Here is a 23,068-nt window from a genome sequence, read left to right on the forward strand (position 1 = left end):
TTGTAGGTTTCAAAAGCTTCTCGCTGACTTCAGTGGAGCTCCAGATGCTGACAAATTCCTGCGTGAAACTTCAGACTGTGCATCACATCCCCCTCACGATAAACAAAGAAGGTGAGAACCCTGGAACCAATTGGCCTCATCTGCCATTGCTCTTGACTATCTTGCCTCCAACAGTGGGCAGCACTCAGAGGGACGATTTCCAAGTGGCTGCTAGTGTCTAATGTGTGTGTTGGATCTATCCCATTGCATACCAATAAAAGTACACAGTCCCAGTTCACTTCCCAGGCATAGGCATGGAGCCAGCCACCAGCTTTAGTCATCGTAGTGGTGAAAAACAGTGTCTTAAAAAGGCAGTGGCTCACTCTCAGTCCAGAAGCCTTTTTCATGCTCCCTGGATTTTGGGATGTTGCATAGTCTAATTCCTTATGCTCAGAGCTGTAAACATTATGAAACTAAATTTCCATAGATTATGGAGCAGATCTTTTCCCCAAGCCACAATAACATACATAGAAGGTTGTTAAATCTGGGATAAATGTGCTTATGGTCTTTAAACACACACATTCACGCCACAGAAATTGAATTTAACAGATATAGGGGGATTTAATCTGTCTTTCCCACTGAACTCCCAGAGCCAGTTTAACTATCACATTTATATGTTTTTAACACAGATGATGAGTCCCCTGGTCTCTATGGGTTCCTGAACGTCATTGTCCATTCAGCCAGCGGCTTCAAGCAGAGCTCAAGTGAGTGGTAGTTGCATGGTAGCTGTGTGTGAATGCAAAGAGCTGGATTACCGTCATGCTAAGTATGATTTGGTGGTGTGGCTAGCAACCAAATGAAAGCCCCACTCTGGATTCAAGCAGGCCTCTGGTTGCCCACAGGGAGACGCTGGTGCTGCTGCCATAACAATGAAATATAATGTTATGGAAGTGGATGGGAGACCCTGAAGAGTTGCAACCAGTCAATGTAAACAGTCCTGAGCTAGATAGACCAAATGCTCTCTGTCTTGGTTTAAGGCAGCTGCTTCCTATACTCCTTTGTTGTTTGGCTACTTGCACAGCCCTATCAATGCACTTTCTCTCTGCAGCCATATAGCTGGCACACATATGAAGGTGGTTGTCGCAGCACAACTAGTTGGCATTTTTGTGGAAGTCAGGAGAGTTGACCTTTGGAGGGCTCAAGGGATGAATGGCCAGCTGGTCTCCCATCTGGCCAATTCAGCCTATGCTGCTGTCTGGCAGGGGGTGTATTCCTGTGTGGGGAGTCTATCCTGGAAGCCTTTTAAAATGCACAGTGGTGACAGCTTGGTGACTAACGCCTGGCATGTTAGGAAGGTCTTCTACGACAGAATGAAATTTAATAAATTCTTCCATCATTTGAGGTTGGGTTTTACAAATCAATCTTGTGGGATAATTGTCAAGAATGAGAATGAGCTTGCAGTATAATCTTTACCTTGGAGTGGTTCTGGAAACTGAGACACTTGAGAGAAGAGCAGCTCTCCAAATATCAGGTGTCAGCAGAGACTACCATGGGACTGAAGGAAGCACCCTACTCTGGGAGGTGCTCCAGAGCAGTGTTTCCCAACCTTGGGTCTCCAGCTGCTGTTGGACTACAATTCCCATCATCCCTGACCATTGGTCTTGCTAGCAAGGGATGATGGGAGTTGTAGTCCAAAAGCAGCTGGAGACCCAAGGTTGGGAAACACTGCTCCAGAGTATAGATCACTGTTGCATGGACCAACTAGCAGTTTGATTGATTGTGAGCGCATGGTCTGACTCAGCTGACCAAGGAAACTGCAAGAGATGCTGGTGACCCTAACCAAGCCATTGCTTCTTTGTCGTCCTCCTCCTAGACCTCTACTGCACTTTAGAAGTGGATTCCTTTGGGTACTTCGTGAACAAGGCAAAAACGAGAGTTTACAGAGACACAGCAGAGCCCAACTGGAATGAGGTAGGCTGTAGTGGTGCTCTGGGCTTCTTCTGATCACCACCTCTCATAGAGTCTTTGACAGTAGGAGGCCAGTGGTTCTGTTTGTACAGATTTAAATTGCTTTCTCCTTATGTGGTGCGTCAGGGAGGTTCCTGTAGATTTTTTTGTCATGGCCTGCTCCTAAAAGGATGGGACCTTCATCTGCCACTGTCTGCATACAAATGGTTCCAAGAATTAATCCCATTTGAAAAGTGGTCATAACGAAATTCAGCTGTCTAATTTGGGGGCCAAGTGTGGCAGTGCCCTTGTGGTTCCCTCCCATTTGTTTCAGTAAGGTGGGGGGGGGGGAGAGAATTATCCTTTTGGATTTCCCCCTCTATAGGCATCAAACTGTTTTGATCTAAATCCACCTCTTTAAAAATTCAGCAGGAGAGCATAGCGAGTCTTAGATGTGGATGCCACAGTTGCATCTTGTATGTGGACAGAGTCCCATCAGAGGAAAAAGCAGGGTATAAATAAATAGTATAAAAACAACAACAACAACTGACCACCATCACAACTGACTTGCAGCATTAACTGAGTGGGGAAAGTTCAAGGCCAATGCTGTGGCTTGCTTAGAGTAGTTAATCTTGGGCTGTATCCCTGAGGGCTGCTTTTGAGTACAGTGGTGCCTTGCAAGACGAAATTAATCCGTTCCGCGAGTCTCTTCGTCTAGCGTTTTTTCGTCTTGCGAAGCAAGCCCATTGACAGCTTAGCGGATTAGTGCTATTAGCGGCTTAGCGGCTTTTAGCGGCTTATTGGCTTAGCGGATCAGCTGATAAGCGGCTTAGCGGCTTAGAAAAGGGGGGGAGGGGAAAAACCCCACAGGAACTCGCAAGACATTTTCGTCTTGCGAAGCAAGCCCATAGGGAAATTCGTTTTGCGAAGCGCCTCCAAAACGGAAAACCCTTTCGTCTAGCGGGTTTTCAGTCTTGCGAGGCATTCGTCTTACGGGGCACCACTGTAACTGTGAATCAGGCAGCTCCGTTGAATTTGTTTTGAATGACTTATGAAAGTGAAGGGGAAAGTAGCCAGAAGCAGAACAGTCTCTCTTTTGAGAACTGGACAGTGGCACAGCTTGCAAGAGCAGCTGCTTCTATTGCTGTTTTTTATTCTAGTACAGCCTTCCTTATCCTGGTTCCCTGTAGATATTATGGACTACAATTCTCATCAGCCCCAGCCACTAGGGATGTTCTGTCTGAGGATGTTGGGAATTGCACTCCAAAACATTTGGAGGGTGTCAAGATGGAAAGGGTTGCACTAGAGGGTTTCAGTGTTCTTATTTAGAGACCTATTACAATAGTTTAGCTCATCAAGATTTTTATTTTGATTAACAAAGTATACATGCCACTTACTCTGTAGAAAACCTCTAAGTAGTTTACAAAAGAGTAGTTTACAAAAGATCTTTCTTCAGGAAATATGGAAGTTGCAGTATCTTTCCTGGCAAAGCCAAGAATTTGTCTCTCTCTGGAAAAGACCCAAGGGTGTGACAGTCATCCTTCACATATGTCTTATGGTCTAATCCTCCTAAAGGTTTTTTATGCCCATGCTTTAATTGTATTTTACAATTAAATTTAATTGCATTTTACAATTGTAATTTACTTGTAATTAATTGTATTTTACAATTAATTGTATTTTTAAGTTTTTAATACCTTTCATTGTTTCATATTGCCTTTTTTATTGCTGCCTTATGTTAGGGGGAGACTCCATAAGTTTAGTTAATAAAAAGCCCACCTCCCGTTGCCAGCAAAGTGCACAACCCCCTCCTTGGGGAACTATCTTATAGATTTATAGATTATGCAGACAGAAAGCTGTTTTGATTGCGCAGAAGTTGTTCCCCAGGTGGAAAACAGAATGAGACAAAATCTTCAGGGTGCCCTTTCATGATTTCCCAAGAAATCTCTGTGATGAGCACTTTGAGAGCTACAGCATGGGTAGCCAGTGTGGTGCCTGCCAGATGTTGTTGGACTACAGAATCTATCATCTTTGGCCATTGGCCATGCTGACTGGGGCTTATAAGAGTTGTCCAAAGCATCTAACTATCCTTGCTAGGAAGAGTGAATCTCGACTAACTCAACTGCTGTTCTCCTGCTGCAGGAATTTGAGATAGAACTGGAGGGTTCACAGACACTGCGAATCTTGTGCTACGAGAAGTGTTACAACAAAACCAAGCTTACCAAAGAAGATGGAGAGACCACAGACCGAATCATGGGCAAAGGCCAAATCCAGGTGGGCTGTTGGAATATATACCTTTGTAAAGGCAAGATGGCCATGTTTCTTTAACGCATAGGGTCAGGAACAGGTGGCCTTCCAGATGTTGGACTCCAACCCCCATTGACCCAACCCAGAATGGCCAATGGCCAGTGGTGATGGGAACATCTGGAGGGTTGCAACTTCCCCATCCCGAATTTAGAGCATCGTATCTGTACAGGATATCTGGGCTCCATGTGCATTGATCCACAACCCATAAAAGGCAAAATGGGAGCGGCCATGGCCACACAGAAAAGTGGTGAGAATGTAGTAATGCTGGCTGGGGCTGATGGGAGTTGGAGTCCAAAACTTGTGGAGGGTACCAGCTTGGGGAAGATTGCAGTAAGAAGTAAATGGAGAGGAGTGACTGAAAGAGGCTACCACTCGTTTGGAGGACATGCTCATCTGAATAAACTACTTGTCGTATTTTTCATAGGGCGCACCTAGTTTTTAAGGGGGGAAATAAAGAATTTTTTTTTATCCCCCCCCCCAGCCCCAAAGAGCAAAGAAGCGAAGACAGCCAGCGGGACTCACTGTCTTGGCTTCGTTTTTAGCCACGGGGCTGGGGTCGGGGGAAGCTCGGGCTTCCCAGAACAGGTCCGGGAGTGGCGGCAAGGTTGCGCGCAGCCTTGCTGCCGCTCCTGGAACTTGCGGGGCTGGGGGAGCACTACAAAGGTTTGCAGATAGCTGCCTGAAGCCCGGGAAGCACAGTGGGAGTTGGCACTGCGCTCCCCGGGCTTCAGGCTGCAGGCTGCTATCCGCAAGCCTTTGGAGCCTGGCGGCAACTCCCGCCGCACTCCAAAGGCTTGTGGATAGCTTCCTGAAGCCTGGAGAGCGAGAGGGGTTGGTGCACACCGAGCCCTCTCGCTCTCCAGGCTTCAGCGAAAGCCTGCATTCGCTCCATAGGACGCAAACACATTTCCCCTTCATTTTTGGAGGGGGAAAAGTGCTTCCTATAGAGCGAAAAATATGGTAGGTGCTTGATTAGCCTTTGGTCTTTTCAAAGCCTGTCCTTGAGATAATCTAGTCTTCTTTCTTTGGAACTTGTAAGACCTCTAGATGATGTCAGACATGAAGTTTTCCATCCCTCTCTCTGCTAGAGCTGGGAATAAATTATTCTTGCTTAACTATCCAATTGTGTGTTGCTAATCCGCTATTATCTTGACTGGAAATCTCACCCTCTCACTTCTGGAATTTGTGAATCATGCAGCTCTTTGTATCATGGTGAATGCAGTGAGCCTTGGTGACTAGAGCTAGGACTGTTTATTAGCTTTACCTCCCTGTGTGTGTTTGTGTGTGTGTGTGTGTGTGTGTGTGTGTGAGAGAGAGAGAGAGAGAGAGAGAGAGAGAGAGAGAGGGAGAGAGAGAGAGGGGCGGTTGAATAGGAAGGAAAGCCATCAACTGACTCTGTGTTTGGAAAAGCACGGCTGTTTTCCACAGAAGCAACAGGCAGCAAATTAATGTTTCCTGTTCCATCATTTGGTCTCTCCGTCTCTGGAAAATGAGCAGCTCTTTTCTTTTGTTGGGGTTTACCGTTTATTTGCTGAAGGTTTCCGTAGAATGTTTACACTGGAATTTGGAGAAGGTTTTGCTTGGAATGTAATTCTCTTAAAGACCTCCAGCTTTTCATTCATGCTACAAATTGAAGCTGCTTGCTGTCACTCTGCATTTATTTTAGGTATGTCACTTCCTGTAGCATTTGATGTCACTGTTAAAGTGAAATCCAAGGTGTGTTCTATGTGTTCCGTCAGTTTTTAATCTCATTTTGCAGAATACAGTGGTACCTCTGTTTGTGAACGGGATCCGTTCCGGAGGCCCGTTCGCAACATGAAAAGCCCGCAACCTGAAGCACAGTATCTGCACAGGTGTGCGGCGCGATTTGGCACTTGTGCGCATGCAGTGAAACCCAGAAGTAACCCTTTCTGGTACTTCCGGGTCGCCATGGGACACAACCTGAAAAAAACGTAACATGAGGTATGACGGTACATAGCCCACCTACTGGACCTCTTAACTTCTTACCTGTCACATCTGCAGAAGAAGAGGAGTTTGGATTTGATATCCCACCTTTTACTCCCTTTAAGGAGTCTCAAAGCGGCTAACATTCTCCTTTCCCTTCCTCCACCACAACAAACACTCTGTGAGGTGAGTGGGGCTGAGAGACTTCAAAGAAGTGTGACTAGCCCAAGGTCACCCAGCAGCTGCATGTGGAGGAGCAGAGACGCGAACCCGGTCCCCCAGATTACGAGACTACCGCTCTTAACCGCTACACCACACTGGCACATATACTCTCTGATGGAGTAGAACCCTGTGAAAGCTTCTGTCACTTCTGTTATGGTAATAAGAACAAAAGACGATCCCTGATGCTGGACAGAGTAGGCCCTGTCTAGTACAGAATCCCATTCTCACAGTGGTGAACCAGATGCCCATGGGAAGCACCCACGCAGGACCTGGGTACAATAGCAATCTCCCAACTGTTTATTCCCAGACGCCATATATGGAGGCATACTGCTTCTGATACTAGAAACAGAACATAGCCATTGATAGCCTTCATGAGTCTTTCAGGTGCTACAAGATTGATATTTTTGCAGCAAAATTGAGGCCTTTAATATTTCTTGGTTTTCTGTCATTGTGTCACAACAACAAATGCTGATTGCTTTACAAGAAATGAAAGCCAGTCCCTTCCCACTGATAGTGACGTGTTTTGCTGTCATGCCATTAGGGCACTTTGAATGGATAAGTCCCTTTACCTTCTGGATGGGAACCAGCACTGATCAAAACAGCTCCCTTTTGTTTACTGTTCTATCATGGCATGGTTGCCTTGCGGGCGTTCTTAGGAATGGGTTTGATGTGCAAACTGTTGCTCTGTTCCCTGCCTCTGTTTCCCTGTGGCCATGGCTTCTTTCTTTTTCTAAGCACCCCAGACAAAATTTCCAGGGAAGGGGAAGCCAGGCGGAAACTCTAACATGGTACAGTCGTACCTTGGATCTTGAATGCCTTGGCTCCTGAACAAATCAGCTCCCGAACGACTGAAACCCAGTTTTCGAACATTCTTTTGGAAGCCGAACATCCGGCGGGGCTTTTGCAGCTTCTGATTGGCTCCAGGAGCTTCCTGCAGCTAATCAGAAGCCGCACTTTGCTTTCCAAATGTTTTGGAAGTTGAATGGACTTCCATAATGGATTCTGTTCAACTTCCAAGATAAGACTATATTGTGATTATAGCAGAACACTGATGGGAGGAAGGGTGGTCATCCTGAGCATTTGCATGCTGCCTGCATCCCTAACCTCTCTTTGTGAGAGGCCTACTCAGCTTATCAGTCAAGAGCTGCTTCTGCAGGAGAGGAGACAAGCCTGGAGATGGATACCTGACAGCAGCAAGATACCTGACACACAGAGGCAACATGTAAATCTTGGAGAAGCCCCTCCACAGACACTGCAGACATTATTGGGGACTTAATGGGTTGTGTAGACCACCAACGCAGTGTCTTTCCTTGGTTGGTTATGTGCCTTGCAGATTTCCTAGTCAAATTAAGAACTCTTTCCCACTAAAACAAACTTTGCTGCCCTTCAGCTGCTTTGGCCTACAACTCCCATGTAGCATGACTGTATGCTAGAGCTCATGGGAGCATTACTGTACTGCCTAAGGCTGATGGTAGTTGTAGTTCAAAACTGCTGGAGGGTACCAAATTGAAGAAGGCTGCACTAAATCAACAAGGCAGTAGCTTTGCAGAAAGTGTACATACTCCTCTTGCTGTTCAGCAGAACCCAGATGGTGCAAAGTTGGTGATCTAGCTGTGACACTAGCTCCTGGCTGCAAAATCATATTTTCAGCAGTCATATTTATTTGTACTATGATAAAGTCTCTAACTGTAGGATTAGCAAGACCTCTATTCAGTATTTCTACTTCAGCAAATTTTCTACTTGTCTTTCCAGTTCACACTGTGGTCTTCAGCCTACAAAATATCTGCATTTCTTTGCCAAGATTTCTTCTGTCCAATGGCAAGGACACTCTAGCAGTGTCTTTCAAATCTCATTTTGCAGTTTAACATAAGCAAGTGAGCAGATTTTCTGGCATGTATAGATCTTTCTAGTCTCTCTTTGGCGATCTTGTTGGTTTCTCAGAATACATGCTGCGATAAGAGTCTGAGAATGTCTGTGTGGGTAGAAACATAGCTATCCCAGCATTCCATAACTGGACTAATAGTATCTTTGACTTGTTACTACCGAGATTAAATGGAAACGTGCATTTTAATCCCATTTCTTCATGATTTTGGTAGCATACAGGGTCCTCCTTTTTGAGAAAGAGCCAAAGGTGCTTGGGGTTCCTTGGCTACAAGTTAACAATCTAGATACTTTTTAATCTTCAATCCTGACAATGGCATTGTGGTCTGTGAGATGCAGAAGCCCTCCCAGAAAGCCAGCAGGCGTGTGGACTTCACTTTGGGGCAATTGCAAGACTTGCCATGTAGTAGCAGAAAAGTGAACATTTGAATTCACCCAAATGCATGGATGGTGTCAGTGGTGCACCATTGTGATTTTGCCACTGCTTTGTTGCAGAAAAATCATGTTGTCCAAAGTGTCCATGCAGAACAGTTGTCCTCAACACCGGTGATTCATATGGGATTTCTACTCAGTCACACTATAAACAGGATTAAAAGAGTGACATTTATGTCTGTTAAAACTGTTTGCTACCCACTTTTTGTTTTTATTTCCAGACTGGCTGGCTGGTCTGCCTTTCCCCACTGCACCACCCTTGTTGATCATGTAAGCAGCTTGTCTGGCCAGCTTGGAATGGCAAAGCTGCTGTTACGGAATGTAATTCATTTAAACATATCCTTCCTGTTGTATCTTTGTCATTCCTCTCAGTGGCCTTATCAGGGCTGATATTTCCTCCTCCAATGGGCCAGTTAAATATTTTTTTCCAAATCTTCTTTTTTTAGCTGCTTCTTGTTTAGGTTCTTTAATAGAAGCACAATACTGGACTGCTGGTAAATTACTCCACATTGGGTGATTATTTTTTAAAGGGGGAGGACCCATCACTCAATGGCGTTAGAGCATATACAGTGGTACCTTGGGATGTGAACGGGATCCACTCCAGAGCCCCGTTTGCATCCTGAACAGAACGTAAGATGTGACTGCGCGTGAGCGGGTCACGTTTTGCCACTTCTACGCATGCGTGTGACGTCATTTTGAGCGTCTGCACATGCGCGAGCAGCGAAACCCGGAAGTAACACGCTCCGTTACTTCCAGGTTGCCGCAGAGTGCAACCTGAAAGTGCTCAGCCTGAAGCACATTCAACCTGAGATATGACTGTACTTTTATTTATTTATTACATTTATATTCCACCTTTCCTTCATGGATCTGGCATGGATGCTTTAGTTGAAATTCCTGCATTGCTGGGGATTGGACTAGATAACCCTTGGGAACATTCTAACTCTACAATTCTATGATTCCAAGGAGCCCAGGGTGGTGCGCATGCTTTTTCCTCTTCCTTTCTGCAGCCTGGTGCCCTCCAGATGGCATTGGGGGGTTGGACTAGATGACCCTTGGATCCCTTTCAACTCTATGATTCTAAAGCCCATTTAGATGGCATCTATGCATATACACGAGCATTTTGAACTGGGAAAGACTTCTGAGTGCTTCCTGGGAGAGCTCATAAATACCAAACTGATTTCAGAATGAATTGAATGAAACTCTCCCATCAGTAGTTAAAAAAACATTGAGTCTTGCATTCTTGCATTGAGTCTTGTATTCGTGCTCTGCTGTTGGATGCAGGGTGGTACTTGTTGTGTAGAAGTACCATTTCCTTCCACAGGTGGCACTTCATGCGTAACTTTGGAATCTCTGCCCTCATCCCAGACAGCTTTTACCTGTTGAATCCCCAAAGAATACCTCAGACAGCATTTTCACTTATTATGTAGAAGATTCACCACCACCCCAGGTTTTCGTTTTTCATAAAAACCTCAAAGAGACTTACAGTAAATCATGCCTGTTTTAGACAAGCGTTGCATTTTAGGTTCTGCAACTTTATATGGCACAGAAGTACAGGGCATGAGCAGCAGATGAATTGCATCTTGAGTCTGGGTTGACTGTTCCCACTGTGAGAATGGTGTTGTGAAGGGCTATCCATGTCAGCTCCAGAAAGCAGTCGCATGGGGGTGGAGGTGAGCTCAGTAGTTCCACAAAGGAAACCAGATACTTCACAAGCCATTTCCTCTCAATTCTGGGAAAATACAAAGCTTGTTGAGGGAAAATTCTGCCTCCCTTCCCATAAACTCTTTTGCGAAGGAAAAACAAACACCTCATTGGCACCTTGGCTGCCCAAACTGAAGTGGGCAGGTCCTCCAGGAAGAATATTCTCATTATAAAGCCCCTGGCAGAGCAAGAGTAGACTTAGAGGGACAACACTGGGCTTCAGAGCACAATAAGAGCACACGACACAGTAAGAGATGTGGGAGCTGCTGATGACCCACTCCACCACTCAGGAAGTCTTCAAGCATTTCTGCTACAGCTGTAGCTGCAGGACTCTGCTGGATTTACCGAAGAAATGTACACATAACAGAAGCCACACTCTGTGGCCCCGAGTCTGTGGCAGAGTGCTACAAGGAAAGGTTGGCTTTACTCTTACATTCATTCACGTCATTCATTCTCTCTCTCTCTTTCTCCCCATCCTCCGCCTTCCCATTGCTTTGTGCTGTATGTGTGGATAGAGAAACTGCTTCCACTTATTAGCAATAATAGTGGGGTCTCAACAGGCGGAGGCAAAGGGCTAATTCTCACAAACAGCAAATGAAGTGGTGAACCTGTGCCTGGACTGTGCCACTTCAGGATTCAAGTGGGGCCTCAGGTTGTTGAATGCTCCTCCCTTTACAAAAAAAATAAAATAAATTCCTATCATGTTGAAAACTTTCTAGCTGTTTTCCTACATGCTAGTTTTCTGGGCCTATGAATTTTTATGTGTGGAAGAGCATTATCATACAAACACACCCAACGAACCTGCAGTCATCTGAGTGGCATAATTCAGAGACAGGTTGACAACTTCACTTAGGCCTGAGAGAGGAGTTGGCCCTGAATCCCTAAAACTGATTCAGAGGCAGGCTGATGAACAAGCCCAGCAAACCAGAATTGGTACCATGGACTCTGCTAGAAAACCTCCACTGGCTTGTCAGACAGACGTGCATATTGTGTGCAAAACTGTTTTGAAATTTTGGTGATAAGGATAAAGGTATGTGTTGAATGTATTTGCTTAGCTTTGCAAAAATATGCTGCTTTCATGACTTTCGTTGTCAAACATTCTGGAATCTTTTTTTCTCATGCAGAAGAGGGTGACGGATGACAAATGGTCTGAAAGGGCACTGAGGAATTTCTAAAACGGCCTTCCCCAACCTGGTGCCCTCCAGCAGTTTTGGACTATGGAGGCAGTTTGGAGCTATAGCACAAAACAGCTCAAGGGCATCAGACTGGGGAAGTCTGTTGTAGGGTATTCATGTTGAGAACTGTTGAGGTCTATAATTTTGCTATTTGTTTTAAAGGACAAGCTAGCAGGATTCTCCTGATATCTCTGATCCTGCAAATATGTGACCTGCATACCGATCTAATTAAATTTGGCTCCCAGTACGTTTCCGAGCACAATTCAAAGTGTTGGTGCTGACCTTCAAAGCCCTAAATGACATTGGCCCAGTATACCCAAAGGAGTGTCTTCACCCCCATCGTTCAGCCTGGACACTGAGGTCCAGCTCTGAGGATCTTCTGGTGGTTCCCTCACTGCGAGAAGTGAGGTTACAGGGAACCAGGTGGAAGGCCTTCTTGGTAGTGGCGCCCGACCAGTGGAACGCCCTACCATCAGATGTCAAGGGGAAAAAATAACTTATCTGACTTTTAGAAGACATCTGAAGGCAGCCCTCTTTAGGGAAGTTTTTAATGTTGTAAGTTTTATTCTGTTTTTAGTCCTCTGTTGGGAGCCACCCAGAGTGGCTGGGGAAACCCAGCCAGATGGGCAGGGTATAAATAATAAAATTATTTGACTAATTTATGTAAGGCAATACAGCCACTTTGGCCTCTGCACCTGATTGCTAACTCACTAATAACTCTCCATTTTTCAGCTGGATCCACAGACGTTGCAAGATAAAGACTGGCAACGCACTGTCATATTGATGAATGGAGTAAGTACAGACAATTCTAAAATGTAAGCTGGCTGCTCCTGACTGTTCCGTTCTGGATTGGATTTTCAGGTCTTGTGCTCCTGGTGACTGAAGACCCATACTCAAATGTTGTTGTAACATCTGCACACACATGCAGATGATGATATAAAACACTGACAGCAAGCTGCTTGCCAGGCCTGTGCAGCTGTTTACATGCCTGCTGAGGAGCCAGCTTTATAGATTGTTCCTTGCGTGGGTGCAGTCTCCATTAGCACACAGATACAGAGCAGCTTTGAGCATTCAGTTGTTGCATAGGAACAGCATGTATAAATTTTCTGTGTTGGAAATTCTGCCTTTGTATCGCCCATACTGCCAAAACACATAAGCTCTCTGATAACAATCTGCACTTCCCTGGATGGGGAAGATAGGAGAGTTTTATTTCTAATGCAATAATGTTACAGAGGATCTGGACGTATGCAGAATATGCACATCCTGTTCCTGGTGCAGCAATAGACCAACCTAGCTGTCTTTGTAGTCATGCAGGCTGCTTCTTGCACAACAGGGTCTTTCTCTGAAGCCTGTTTGACCTCTCAAAGCACTCGGCCTTATTAAATTAGCACCTTGACTATTTGGTCCTATTGATGCCTGGTGTGGAAAATCAAAACAACACTCACAACTGCGTGCCCTTGCAGGCACTAATTTTTAACAAAGGGGACAATGCACTCTGGAATTTTCCTCTGCAATTTTCCCTGAAATAAATGGGAATGGCAGTGGCTTGTGTTGGAGGACTTCTCAGCAGATCAAATGCCCGCCAGCGCTCAGAGCTGCCTGTCTGTAACCACTGAAGTCCTGTTTTCCCTTTTAAAATATATGCAATGTTGGCATAGCTTTTTGACAAAGAATGGCACATAGTGGAATCTATTTAGAACGGGCATCTGTGTACACTGTCTCTTCAATGAGCTGTATTAATGAGCTCCAGTTAACCAGATAAAAGTGGTTTAGCTGGGGAAACTACTTCAGATGAAATAGCAATTATTTCAGACATAAGTAGTTTTGAAGAACATTAAAATCTCATGCATCATGTAAAATATTCTTTGACCCTCAGTTACAAGTTGTTGCTCACTGTGGTGTTAATGCTACTGAATACAGAAGAGTCTCTGCTCATTGAATATCAAATGAGACTTGCTGTCTGACTATTGTCTCTTCCTAGTGAGCATGGATAAGCTGCACATTATGCATAGCTGCTATTATTTATATACTTTATATTATGCTTTTCACGTTGCCATGTACTTGGAGAAGCTAACACATTCTCTTTTAAGAAACAGTAAACCACATGTAAAATAAAACAAAAACAAACTGAGAAATGAAAATTTAAAGTAGTAATAAAAGCAGCTGTAAGACGCCTTACCTTAAGAGATTTTACCGAAACAATTCTAACTGTAAACTCCAGAAACAAAATTTTGCAAGTGTAAGGTTAAAAACAGGGATGGCTAACCTGTGGATCTCAAGATATTGAGCCCCAGTGATTATGGGAGTTGTAGTCCAGCAACATCTGGAGACCCACTTTTTAGGCTCTCCTGGCCTAAAATCTTAGAAAAGTCTGGTTGACTTTCAGTTTGTATTAGACTTCACATTTCTTTCCACATTAGCTTTGTTATTTCTACCCTCTTTGACATTTTGTTGTTTTGAAGTGTTAGAAGACTCTGTTTGTAATCACAAGAGACTAATGTGGTATGTAGTTGAGAAGGGGGTGCATTGTTCTGTGTAGTTTTCCCAAGGGAAAGCAGTTTACATGGAGTATGAAAGTAACTCAGTCTGATTGCGGAGCTCAGAACAGAGCAGGTCACCCAGCTGATGATCCAAGCCCCTGTGCTATTCATTGTTACTCCTTGTGACTGTTTTTGAATGAGAGAAATCCAACAAGAATTTCTGTTGTTGGAAAGAGTAGCTATGAATCTCCGTTTTCTTCAAGGTTGAAGTGAAGCTGTCTGTGAAGTTCACCAGCAGAGAGTTCAGCTTAAAGAGGATGCCCTCCCGCAAACAAACAGGCGTATTTGGAGTAAAGATCGCAGTGGTCACCAAGTGAGTTATTTCATCATTTTTTCTTTTTAATCCAGGGTTTTTCCTTAAGGCCTTTCCCCTGATCTGACAGTGAACAAAAGTTAACACGTATAATTTGCCTGTTTTCTAACAGGTAGTTTTGAGGGGAGGGGGAAGTATCTGTTTTGCAAGCTGCATCATCTTCATTGAGAGCTGCATAAATCTGCTTGGAACCCAAGTTCGTTTACTTTGAACATCATGTGCTATGCCGTGCTCCGGAACCAACCCTTGGTCTCTTCCTATCCTGTGAGATGACTCACCCTGGGATTTTCCAAGCTACCGAGCAGCCATTATGCACCACACTCAAAAAAACATTCACACCATCTGGATGGTGCTATATTAGTTTTAACCCCTGAACTTTAGTCATGATTCATTTGCCAGCAGAATGTTTACTGGCACTGGAGAACTTGGGAGGGAATCATTATTCTGTAGGCAAAAAACAGGACTACTAAAGCACACATATTAAAGTGACATCTTTAAAAAATAGAGAAGTTGAATGAGGATTTTTAGCTTCCTCTCAGGTATCAGCCTTACTTTGAAAAGAAAAACACGTGATTCTCTGGAGTCATGTGAATGGTTTGGCACCCATGGTATGAACTGATGACTGGAATTTTATGGTGTTGGAGTGGGAGAATGTAGCTGCCAGTTCTTTGAACTCTTACTTTTCTGCACATCAATAAACTTTGTACTTTTGAGCAGCATGGCATATCAGGGACTGGCAAGTGCTTCAATATGATACTCACAAGCTTAGGGGCAGATCAGAAATAGCACATAACTTTGAAAATGATAAATAGCTGTACATCTTGAACAACAGTTTTACTGTTTTAATTTCTTGACATAGTAATTCTGTAAATTTGTATTAGTATTACTTTTGAAAATACAAAATGATACCGGGGAAAAAAATGTCTGCCTTCAAATGCAGGCAGCCTCTAGTTTTTCCACAGAATCAAAGGCAGTTTGAAATTGGTTTCTTGCTTGTGGTGTGTGTACATTCACACATAATTATTGCCTTTGCCTTTACTGAACTGGACCTCTTCTTGCAGGAGAGAGAGATCAAAGGTGCCTTACATTGTGCGCCAGTGTGTCGAGGAGATTGAGCGTCGTGGCATGGAGGAGGTGGGCATTTACCGAGTCTCTGGCGTTGCCACCGATATCCAGGCTCTGAAAGCTGCTTTTGACGTCAGTGAGTATCAGCTTCTAAGGTTTTCATTTCCACTAAAAATGAACAGAGTCAGTGCTCCACTCACTCTACAAACAGTTACTAGGGCCAGTCTCAATGGAAGTAGTTCAGAAAAGGAAGTGATCTGCAATGCAGTTGTTTCTAACGTACATGCTTTAGCTTAACTGCGAAATGAATGTTGTTTACATTTTCAAATTGAAAAGAAGCTGGTTCAATGCATCAAGCAGCAGTATTTCTCAAGAAACTGCGAGATACGTATGCATTGTTGTTAACTGTCATGTGTGCACTGTTTCAAACACCAGTGGTGGCAGCACACTGGAGACAGGGTAAATGTTAATGCATACACAGCCAGAGTGTGCAAGCCCATGGCATATTCCTGATCCTCCAAAAGCTCTACCATCATTTTTGAACTGAGCAAACAATTTCAGCAGAGAGGAAGTTCAGAAGCAACACCCGAGTATCTAAAAGCTCTGCTCCCCTCACATTTCCCTTCCCCTCCCTCTATTTCAGATAACAAAGATGTCTCCGTCATGATGAGTGAGATGGATGTGAATGCCATTGCAGGGACCTTAAAGCTCTACTTCAGAGAACTGCCTGAGCCCCTCTTCACAGATGAACTCTATCCCAACTTTGCTGAAGGCATTGGTGAGAATTTGATGACTAACAAACATACTACTTCAGGATTGCTGAATCAATTGGGAGGAAATGTGACTGAAGATATTTGGCAGAAACTCCTTCAGGGCATCCTCTTACCCAAAATAATGCAAGAATACTTAAAGCATTAGAAATGTAACTGCTTTAGAATTGTTAACATTCCTAATGTTTTAAGTATTTTAAATTGCAACATTTTCTCGTAGGGGAGTGTTTCCAGGCCGCTGATAATATCGTTGCATCTTCCAGACTTTCAGATCTGCAATCCCCTTTTTGAAAAGTGCCAGCCAGAACTGTACACTGTTTTCCATTTGTGCAGCGGACAACAATCCCTTTCCTGATAATATCTAGCATGCAATTGGGCCTCTTTTCTCATACCTGAGGCCAGGTTTGGCTCTGCAGTCTGTGAGGCACAAGTTTGTAATGTATTAAGTTTCAGCCCTTCTTTAGGAGGCAGCTTCTAAACCAAAATTAGGTCAGTTCCTGGACCTGTGTGTAGCTTGATGCTGCAGAGGGAGGAAAAGATTCAGCTGCCCAAGAGAAGTTAGGGCAGCAGAGTTCAGGATGGATTGGGGGAGCAGTGAGGATGTGCCTGTATTGAGCTTGGTCTCTGGATTTTATTTTTTGTAACTTGAGTGAAACATATTATGTACTTTGGGCACTTCCAGACTGTTGCTATTTTTGATTGGGGGATTCAATCACATACTAGCAGATTCAGGTTACACAGTTATAGATTATTGAGAGGACTTGCACAACAAGCCTGTTTCCTCAAAACATTGAGTGACATGAATACACACTGGAAAGTGTGGGATAACACTCGCTTTGACACAGTTATCTAACTTCCCAGCAAACAAATCAGAGTGATCAATAGAAGACATAATCTAATCTCCCCACAGACAAATAAGAATAAATGCACAATAAACAAATTGTCTGGATGCAACCTTTAACTGTTATTTATATAAGATTGCTTAATAGCATAGGGTTTTGCTCAGAGCAGACCCATGGAAATTAATGAACTTGATTAAGTTATGTACATTAATTTCAGTGATGCTACTCTGAGCAAATAACATAAAGAAAGTTGACAGCAATAATCTTGGGGGTTTTTTTTGTTAGTTTAATACCACCCTTTGTTATTTCATTCAGAAATATGAAATGATAAAATACAATTAAAATCCAATATTATTTTTTAAAAATCATAAAATGGCCTGCAGCCTAAAGGCCTTGCAGAATTTTTAAAAATCTTTACTATAATGATTATAAAAGAGTGGGAGGAGCCAGGCTAGCCTCCCTTCCATGCCTTGAGAAGCTGCATTGTGTGCTCCCATCCTGACGCTTCCCCCCCTCTCCTCATCTAGCACTTTCAGATCCAGTTGCTAAGGAAAGCTGTATGCTGAACCTACTGCTGTCTCTTCCAGAACCCAACCTTGTCACATTCCTTTTTCTCCTGGACCATTTGAAAAGGTAATGCTAGATGTCCTTTTTCAGCATTGACCATCTCTCAGTACTTACTATGGAACTCCTGGAATATATTACTAGGCATTGTTGGGAATAATAACTGAACACATATGGTTAATAGACCTGGTCAAGACACCTTTTCAGCTTGGCTCTAAGAGAGACTACTGCTCTGAGATGGCTTGTCTGCAGTGGTAGATCATACGTAGAAGTGTTGGGGGGTCACTTCTTGTCCTCATTCCTCTTGAACAAACCCCATGGATTGCTTGCCACTCTAGTGTTCTTATAAAATAACAACGTTCATACAAGTATTGGAGAACTGACCTAGGGCCCATCTCTGCCCCAGTTTCAAAATTCATATAAACCAAGATTTGAGGAACAATAACTTTTTTTTACTTCAAAGCTAACATTCATTGCGATGCAGATAACAGAATATAGTGAAAATCTGGCTTGCGTAGAACTTTAGATGGACAGTCCTGCTCTTATCACCTTTGCATCTGTTGCTGCCACAATCTGTTATCACAAATAGCTTCTTACAGTGGCAAAGACCTTGAATGGAGCACCTCTTGTCTTTGTTATAAAAACTAAACCATAATTTGCTAGGATTTGAAGTCTTTGCAAGGGTGGTGTAAATGAGAACCATCTTCTGAGCTGCAGAAATGAAACTGTGTCTTTCTTTCTTTCTTTCTTTCTCTCCCTCCCTCCGCTGCCTCTACCCAATTGCTTCAGGGTTGCTGAGAAGGAGAACATCAACAAGATGTCACTTCACAATCTGGCAACTGTTTTTGGACCAACGCTGCTCAGGCCATCGGAAAAAGATAGTAAAATCCCTGCTAATCCAACTCAGCCAATAGCCATGACTGATAGCTGGTCACTAGAAGTCATGTCCCAGGTAAAGAAGTGGGATAGTCCAAGAAAAAAAATTGCAACTTAATGAGTACATAGTGTCCCTAAGGCAAGGCAAAGCCTAGTGGCTCACCTTGTGGGATTAGGTTTGCTCTAGCTATCAGCCAGTCACTAATGTTGCTGAAAGTTTTCTCTGTGTTTTGTTACACAACGTAATAAAAACAGTAAACTACCGTAGGAAAGTTATTGAAGAGTGGAAATGCATTCTTTAAATAAGTAAATGAACAGATAGCCTAATTTTCCCATGGATTGTGCTCCAACCTGGATCTGCCGTTGAGTATACAGCACCCAAAATCTGCTACATAAAGCAGTTGCCCTCATAGTTAGGTCACTTCACTACACTGGCTTTCATTGACCTGTTTTCTCCTTTGTTTTCCAGGTCCAAGTTCTTCTCTACTTCTTGCAGCTAGAGACTATCCCCGCCCCTGATAGCAAGAGACAGAGTATCCTGTTCTCCACAGAAGTGTAGGAGCCTTGATCAGTCCGTGTGGAATTTGCCATGGGTGTGAACTGCCCCACTCTGGGAATGAGAGAAACACATTACTCCTTCAGAAATTCCTGGTCTGTCCTTGCCTACCAGGAGGAAATAAGGCCTTCAGTCCCTCTGCTATTTGCTAGGCAATGATAGGCTGAAGACTTTTTTTAAAAGAAAAAGAAAGAAAGATTCCTTCCTTTTTTGACCACTAGAACAAGAAAGAACTGGGCCAGGCTGTGCTGTGAGTTTTCAACCAGCAGAGGGTAGCCCTGAGCAGCAAAAACTGTTTCTTGTGGGGGTATGTGAAAGAACAGATTCCTCTGTGGGTTTTGTTTTTTTAAACGGAATTAATTTTATCTTTGGGAAGCTTCAAGATTTCTACTTGGACCTCTTGTGAAGAGCAAAAGGATATATCAAAACTGTAGCTTTAATAGCTGCTGTTTTGGTTTTTAATGGAATACTGCAAAGTATATGCATTTATGATGCCCTCTACATGGAAATTTAAATCTTGATTTCAACTAGTCTCTTTTTAATAAATTAATTAATGAATTAGAGGCTTCATATGCAATCAGACCTCTTGGTTGGTTGTTGTTTTTGTCACAGACTTGCCTCTTTTCTTGGAAACAGAGAGAAGAAACCACATTTTCTTGCCTTTTGTCCCTTTTTGGGTAGGGGTTGATAAAGGAGGCACTTCCTGTTGCATCATATTAAGGCCAGTGTGGTAAAGGAGACTGGGGGAGGGTGTGATGATGGCAAGTATTTAGATGACCTTACTTTCTGTATGAACCAAAAAAATAATGGGCAATGCTAATGTGAAAGATTTGCTAAATTCTTCAGGCATTCTAAATAGAATAGAAGATCACTTGCAAAATGGGGAGCTTCATCCCATTTCCCCATATAAAAAAGAAAAAAAAACTTTTATCCAGTTCTCCACCCAGATGATGAAGGCTGTGCCTACACATAAACACCATAACATTTCTTCAGAGATCTGGGGACAAATGTCAATGGCTGTCTCCCAGCTGCTTGACCTAAACTTTCATCAGAATCGCTTTTTCGATACTTGAATTTTTATGTTCTTTCTTGAGACTTTGTATGTTGCTTATGGAAATTGTCTTTTCCACCTCAACCCCTTTTTTGCTGGTAAATATAAATGTTTTGATAAGATGTTTGATAACCTACACAATGATGGTTGATTGAGCAGGGAGCATTTTGTATTTTTCAGAAATCCTAGACATGCATGGACTTCAGAGCAGCCGTATCTAGGCACCAGTGAATTATACCACTGGGAAAGGATCAGTGCTGGGAACTGGAAACATGAACTAATTGTAGAGTCCTCAAATGGACAGGGAGGTTTTTGCTTTTGCTCTGATTTTACATTATATTTGGGGAGATATTTTGCCTATCGCTTCCCACTTGGTCATCCAGCATAATTTTTAGTTATACCCATACATGCCACCAATTTTACCAAGACCACCAGAAACTGCTTGCAGGCAAGGGAGAAGAAGACAGAGCCCCTCCTTCCTTATTAAAAGTGTGATAAAGGGCTAAGATGTTAAACTAAATTGTTGGCTTGGTTCAGGAGGATTGAAGTAGGGAATGAGACTCCCACAAAGGTTTGTCATGTTCCTAAGTTCTGATAAATAAAAGTGATTCTCCTTGTTAAACAAAACTAAAAGGTAGTGGAGAAATGTATGCTTTGACAGCCTTACTGATGGGGTTTTTTTTTTTGGGTACTGTTCCATAATGTCAGCTGCTTTGGGTATTATGAAATCACACATTCCGAAAGAGAGGAGAAGTTTTGTCATTTTCTATGTGTATTCCCACATCTTTCATGTTCCTTAAAATTATTCATATGGGAATCTGATATTGCTTAGCTCCTCTTCCTACCAAGGCTACGATACTGTCCCTGTTTAGACGTAACCTATTTCAGCTTATTATTTTATTGTTCTCACTTTATTTTATACTGTTATTGTTTTTCTAATTGTCATTATTGTATTTTAACAATTTTTGTGTAAGCCACTCACAGAACTTTGGTTACAGAGTGGCATAGAAATACCGTTAATTAATAAATTAAATTATTAAGCCAAGATATGCACGAGCCTTGCATTTGTGTGCTTCATTCTGTCCTTCCTCCCTTCTCTTCTCTTAAACAGAAATTGCTGCCAAAAAATGGTGTGATAGCCAGTAACATAAATGGCTTTCAAAAAGCAATTAGGCAAATCTTATAGAGGATAAGCCCTTCAGTGGCTATTAGTTGTGTTGCTTACATGGTACCTGCAGTGTCAGAGGCACCAGGAAGAGGGTTGTGTGGTGCTTTGTGAGCTTCCCAGCTGCGGGACTCCCGGTAAATAGTGTGCAGCAAGTGAAGTTGATCATTTACAGCTTTCACAGTTTCAGGCACTGATTAGAACATGGTAGCCATAGTCTCTTGGTTTGGATGTAACAGGAAACTATGGTAAAGTAACCCAGTACTGTATGTCTTCAGTCATGGGACACAGAGAAGAGAGAAAGGGACAGCATTTGCATGCACAAAGTTCATTCGTATTTTGGCTTAGTAAGCCAAGATATGTTATATCCAAATGGGGCTGCAGCATGTTACAAATGTTCTTCTCTAGACTAATTTCACTATAATCTAAATTCTACTTCTCCCATTTCCCTTACTGTTCAATCAAGCCTTTAAAAAGAAGTGTGGATTGCAAAGTATTTGTGGAGGTGCTAAAAAAAAGTGAAGGTATCTAACATGCCATTCAATTTAGTATTATTATTATTAGAGGTAAAAAACAATGGGATAATTCTGTTAACAGGAAGATATACTGTCTGAATTGCAGTTTTCTACCCTGCTTTGTCTCATCCCATACAACTATTTCTCTTTCTGTCCTTCTAAGCCAGCTTTCCTCAATTGCTGTGCTGGCTGGGGTTGATGAGAGTTACAGTCCAAAACATCTGGAGGGCACTAGGATGAGGATGTTCTTGGCTTTAAAGGGGACGGACGCATGAGCTATGGGGCTGGGAAATGATTGACCAAGCTACTGTATTTACACAAATCTAATGTGCTATTGAATCAAATACGCACCTCAATTTTCAAAACCTTGTAACCAAAAAAGTATTGGCTATGTCAGCAGTGTTTTTCAAGCTTGCAATCAAATCTAATGCACCATCAAATCTAATGCTCACCCTAATTTTCGTGATGTAATTTGACCAAAAAAGGTGCACATTACATTTGAGTAAATATGGTATCTCAGATTCCTTCCCACATAGTAGAATGGCAGAACTGATTAATCCCACTCCATACTGATGATCAATGTACTGGACAAAACTCTATTGTTGAGGGATTTGGGGGTGGCCATGCAAGGCTAGGGGTGAAGGAAGACTTCAGATGTTGGGATCATTCCATGGATTCAGGATACAAACAGATTCTAGGCTAAACTGAGCTTGCCTCCTTCGGCTCTCTTCAGAGATGGAAAAGCGGGAGGAGCATGGGTCATCCTGTCGAAATATCCCAAAGTATCTTGTTAGCAAAGGATCACCCTATGATACAGTTTCATAGCATCCCTGTTTGGTCAATTTTTGGTACAGCACTAAAAGTTTATATGCACACTTTCTTTGGATTTACACAAGCCTGTTCCTGGGAAGTTTGGGGCCACCCCAAGTATAAGAGATAGTCCTTCCTTAACATTCCAGTCATACTTGTATTGCAAGTTCAACTGGTCTCACAATCACAGTCTTTCATGTAGTTGTACCGGACTTGTGTTACCTGAAGAACCAGCACAAGGGAGCTGCAGAGATTGGTAGTGCTTAAATAGCTAATCAGATCCTCTACAATGACATGGAAGCCTTAGAGAGGCCTTAAATGTTTTTCTTGAGATGCGGGGGCTGGGGGGAGGGTTGCTTTGACCCTGTTCTGAGAACTGTAATTTCTTAAGGGCTTCGTCTTTTTTTGTCTTCTGA

The 23,068-nt window shown here is 43.0% G+C and overlaps 1 protein-coding gene across 1 annotated transcript in view; it reads left to right on the forward strand.

Annotated features, from left to right (window-relative positions):
• The window catches only part of BCR (BCR activator of RhoGEF and GTPase), a 90,400-nt gene extending 69,193 nt beyond the window's left edge, over positions 1–21,207 (forward strand). The window contains exons 13-23 of the mRNA XM_079956401.1: positions 7–111; positions 669–743; positions 1,853–1,950; positions 4,066–4,197; positions 12,318–12,377; positions 14,329–14,438; positions 15,500–15,639; positions 16,147–16,281; positions 17,643–17,748; positions 18,469–18,631; positions 19,025–21,207. Coding sequence (XP_079812527.1) covers positions 7–111; positions 669–743; positions 1,853–1,950; positions 4,066–4,197; positions 12,318–12,377; positions 14,329–14,438; positions 15,500–15,639; positions 16,147–16,281; positions 17,643–17,748; positions 18,469–18,631; positions 19,025–19,114 — 1,214 coding nt within the window. The 3' untranslated portion in view covers positions 19,115–21,207. The remainder of the gene's footprint in view (positions 1–6; positions 112–668; positions 744–1,852; positions 1,951–4,065; positions 4,198–12,317; positions 12,378–14,328; positions 14,439–15,499; positions 15,640–16,146; positions 16,282–17,642; positions 17,749–18,468; positions 18,632–19,024) is intronic.
• The last annotated feature ends 1,861 nt before the right edge of the window (positions 21,208–23,068 follow it).

This window comes from Podarcis cretensis (assembly GCF_951804945.1).
Source record: "Podarcis cretensis genome assembly, chromosome: 16".
Taxonomy (NCBI): domain Eukaryota; kingdom Metazoa; phylum Chordata; class Lepidosauria; order Squamata; family Lacertidae; genus Podarcis; species Podarcis cretensis.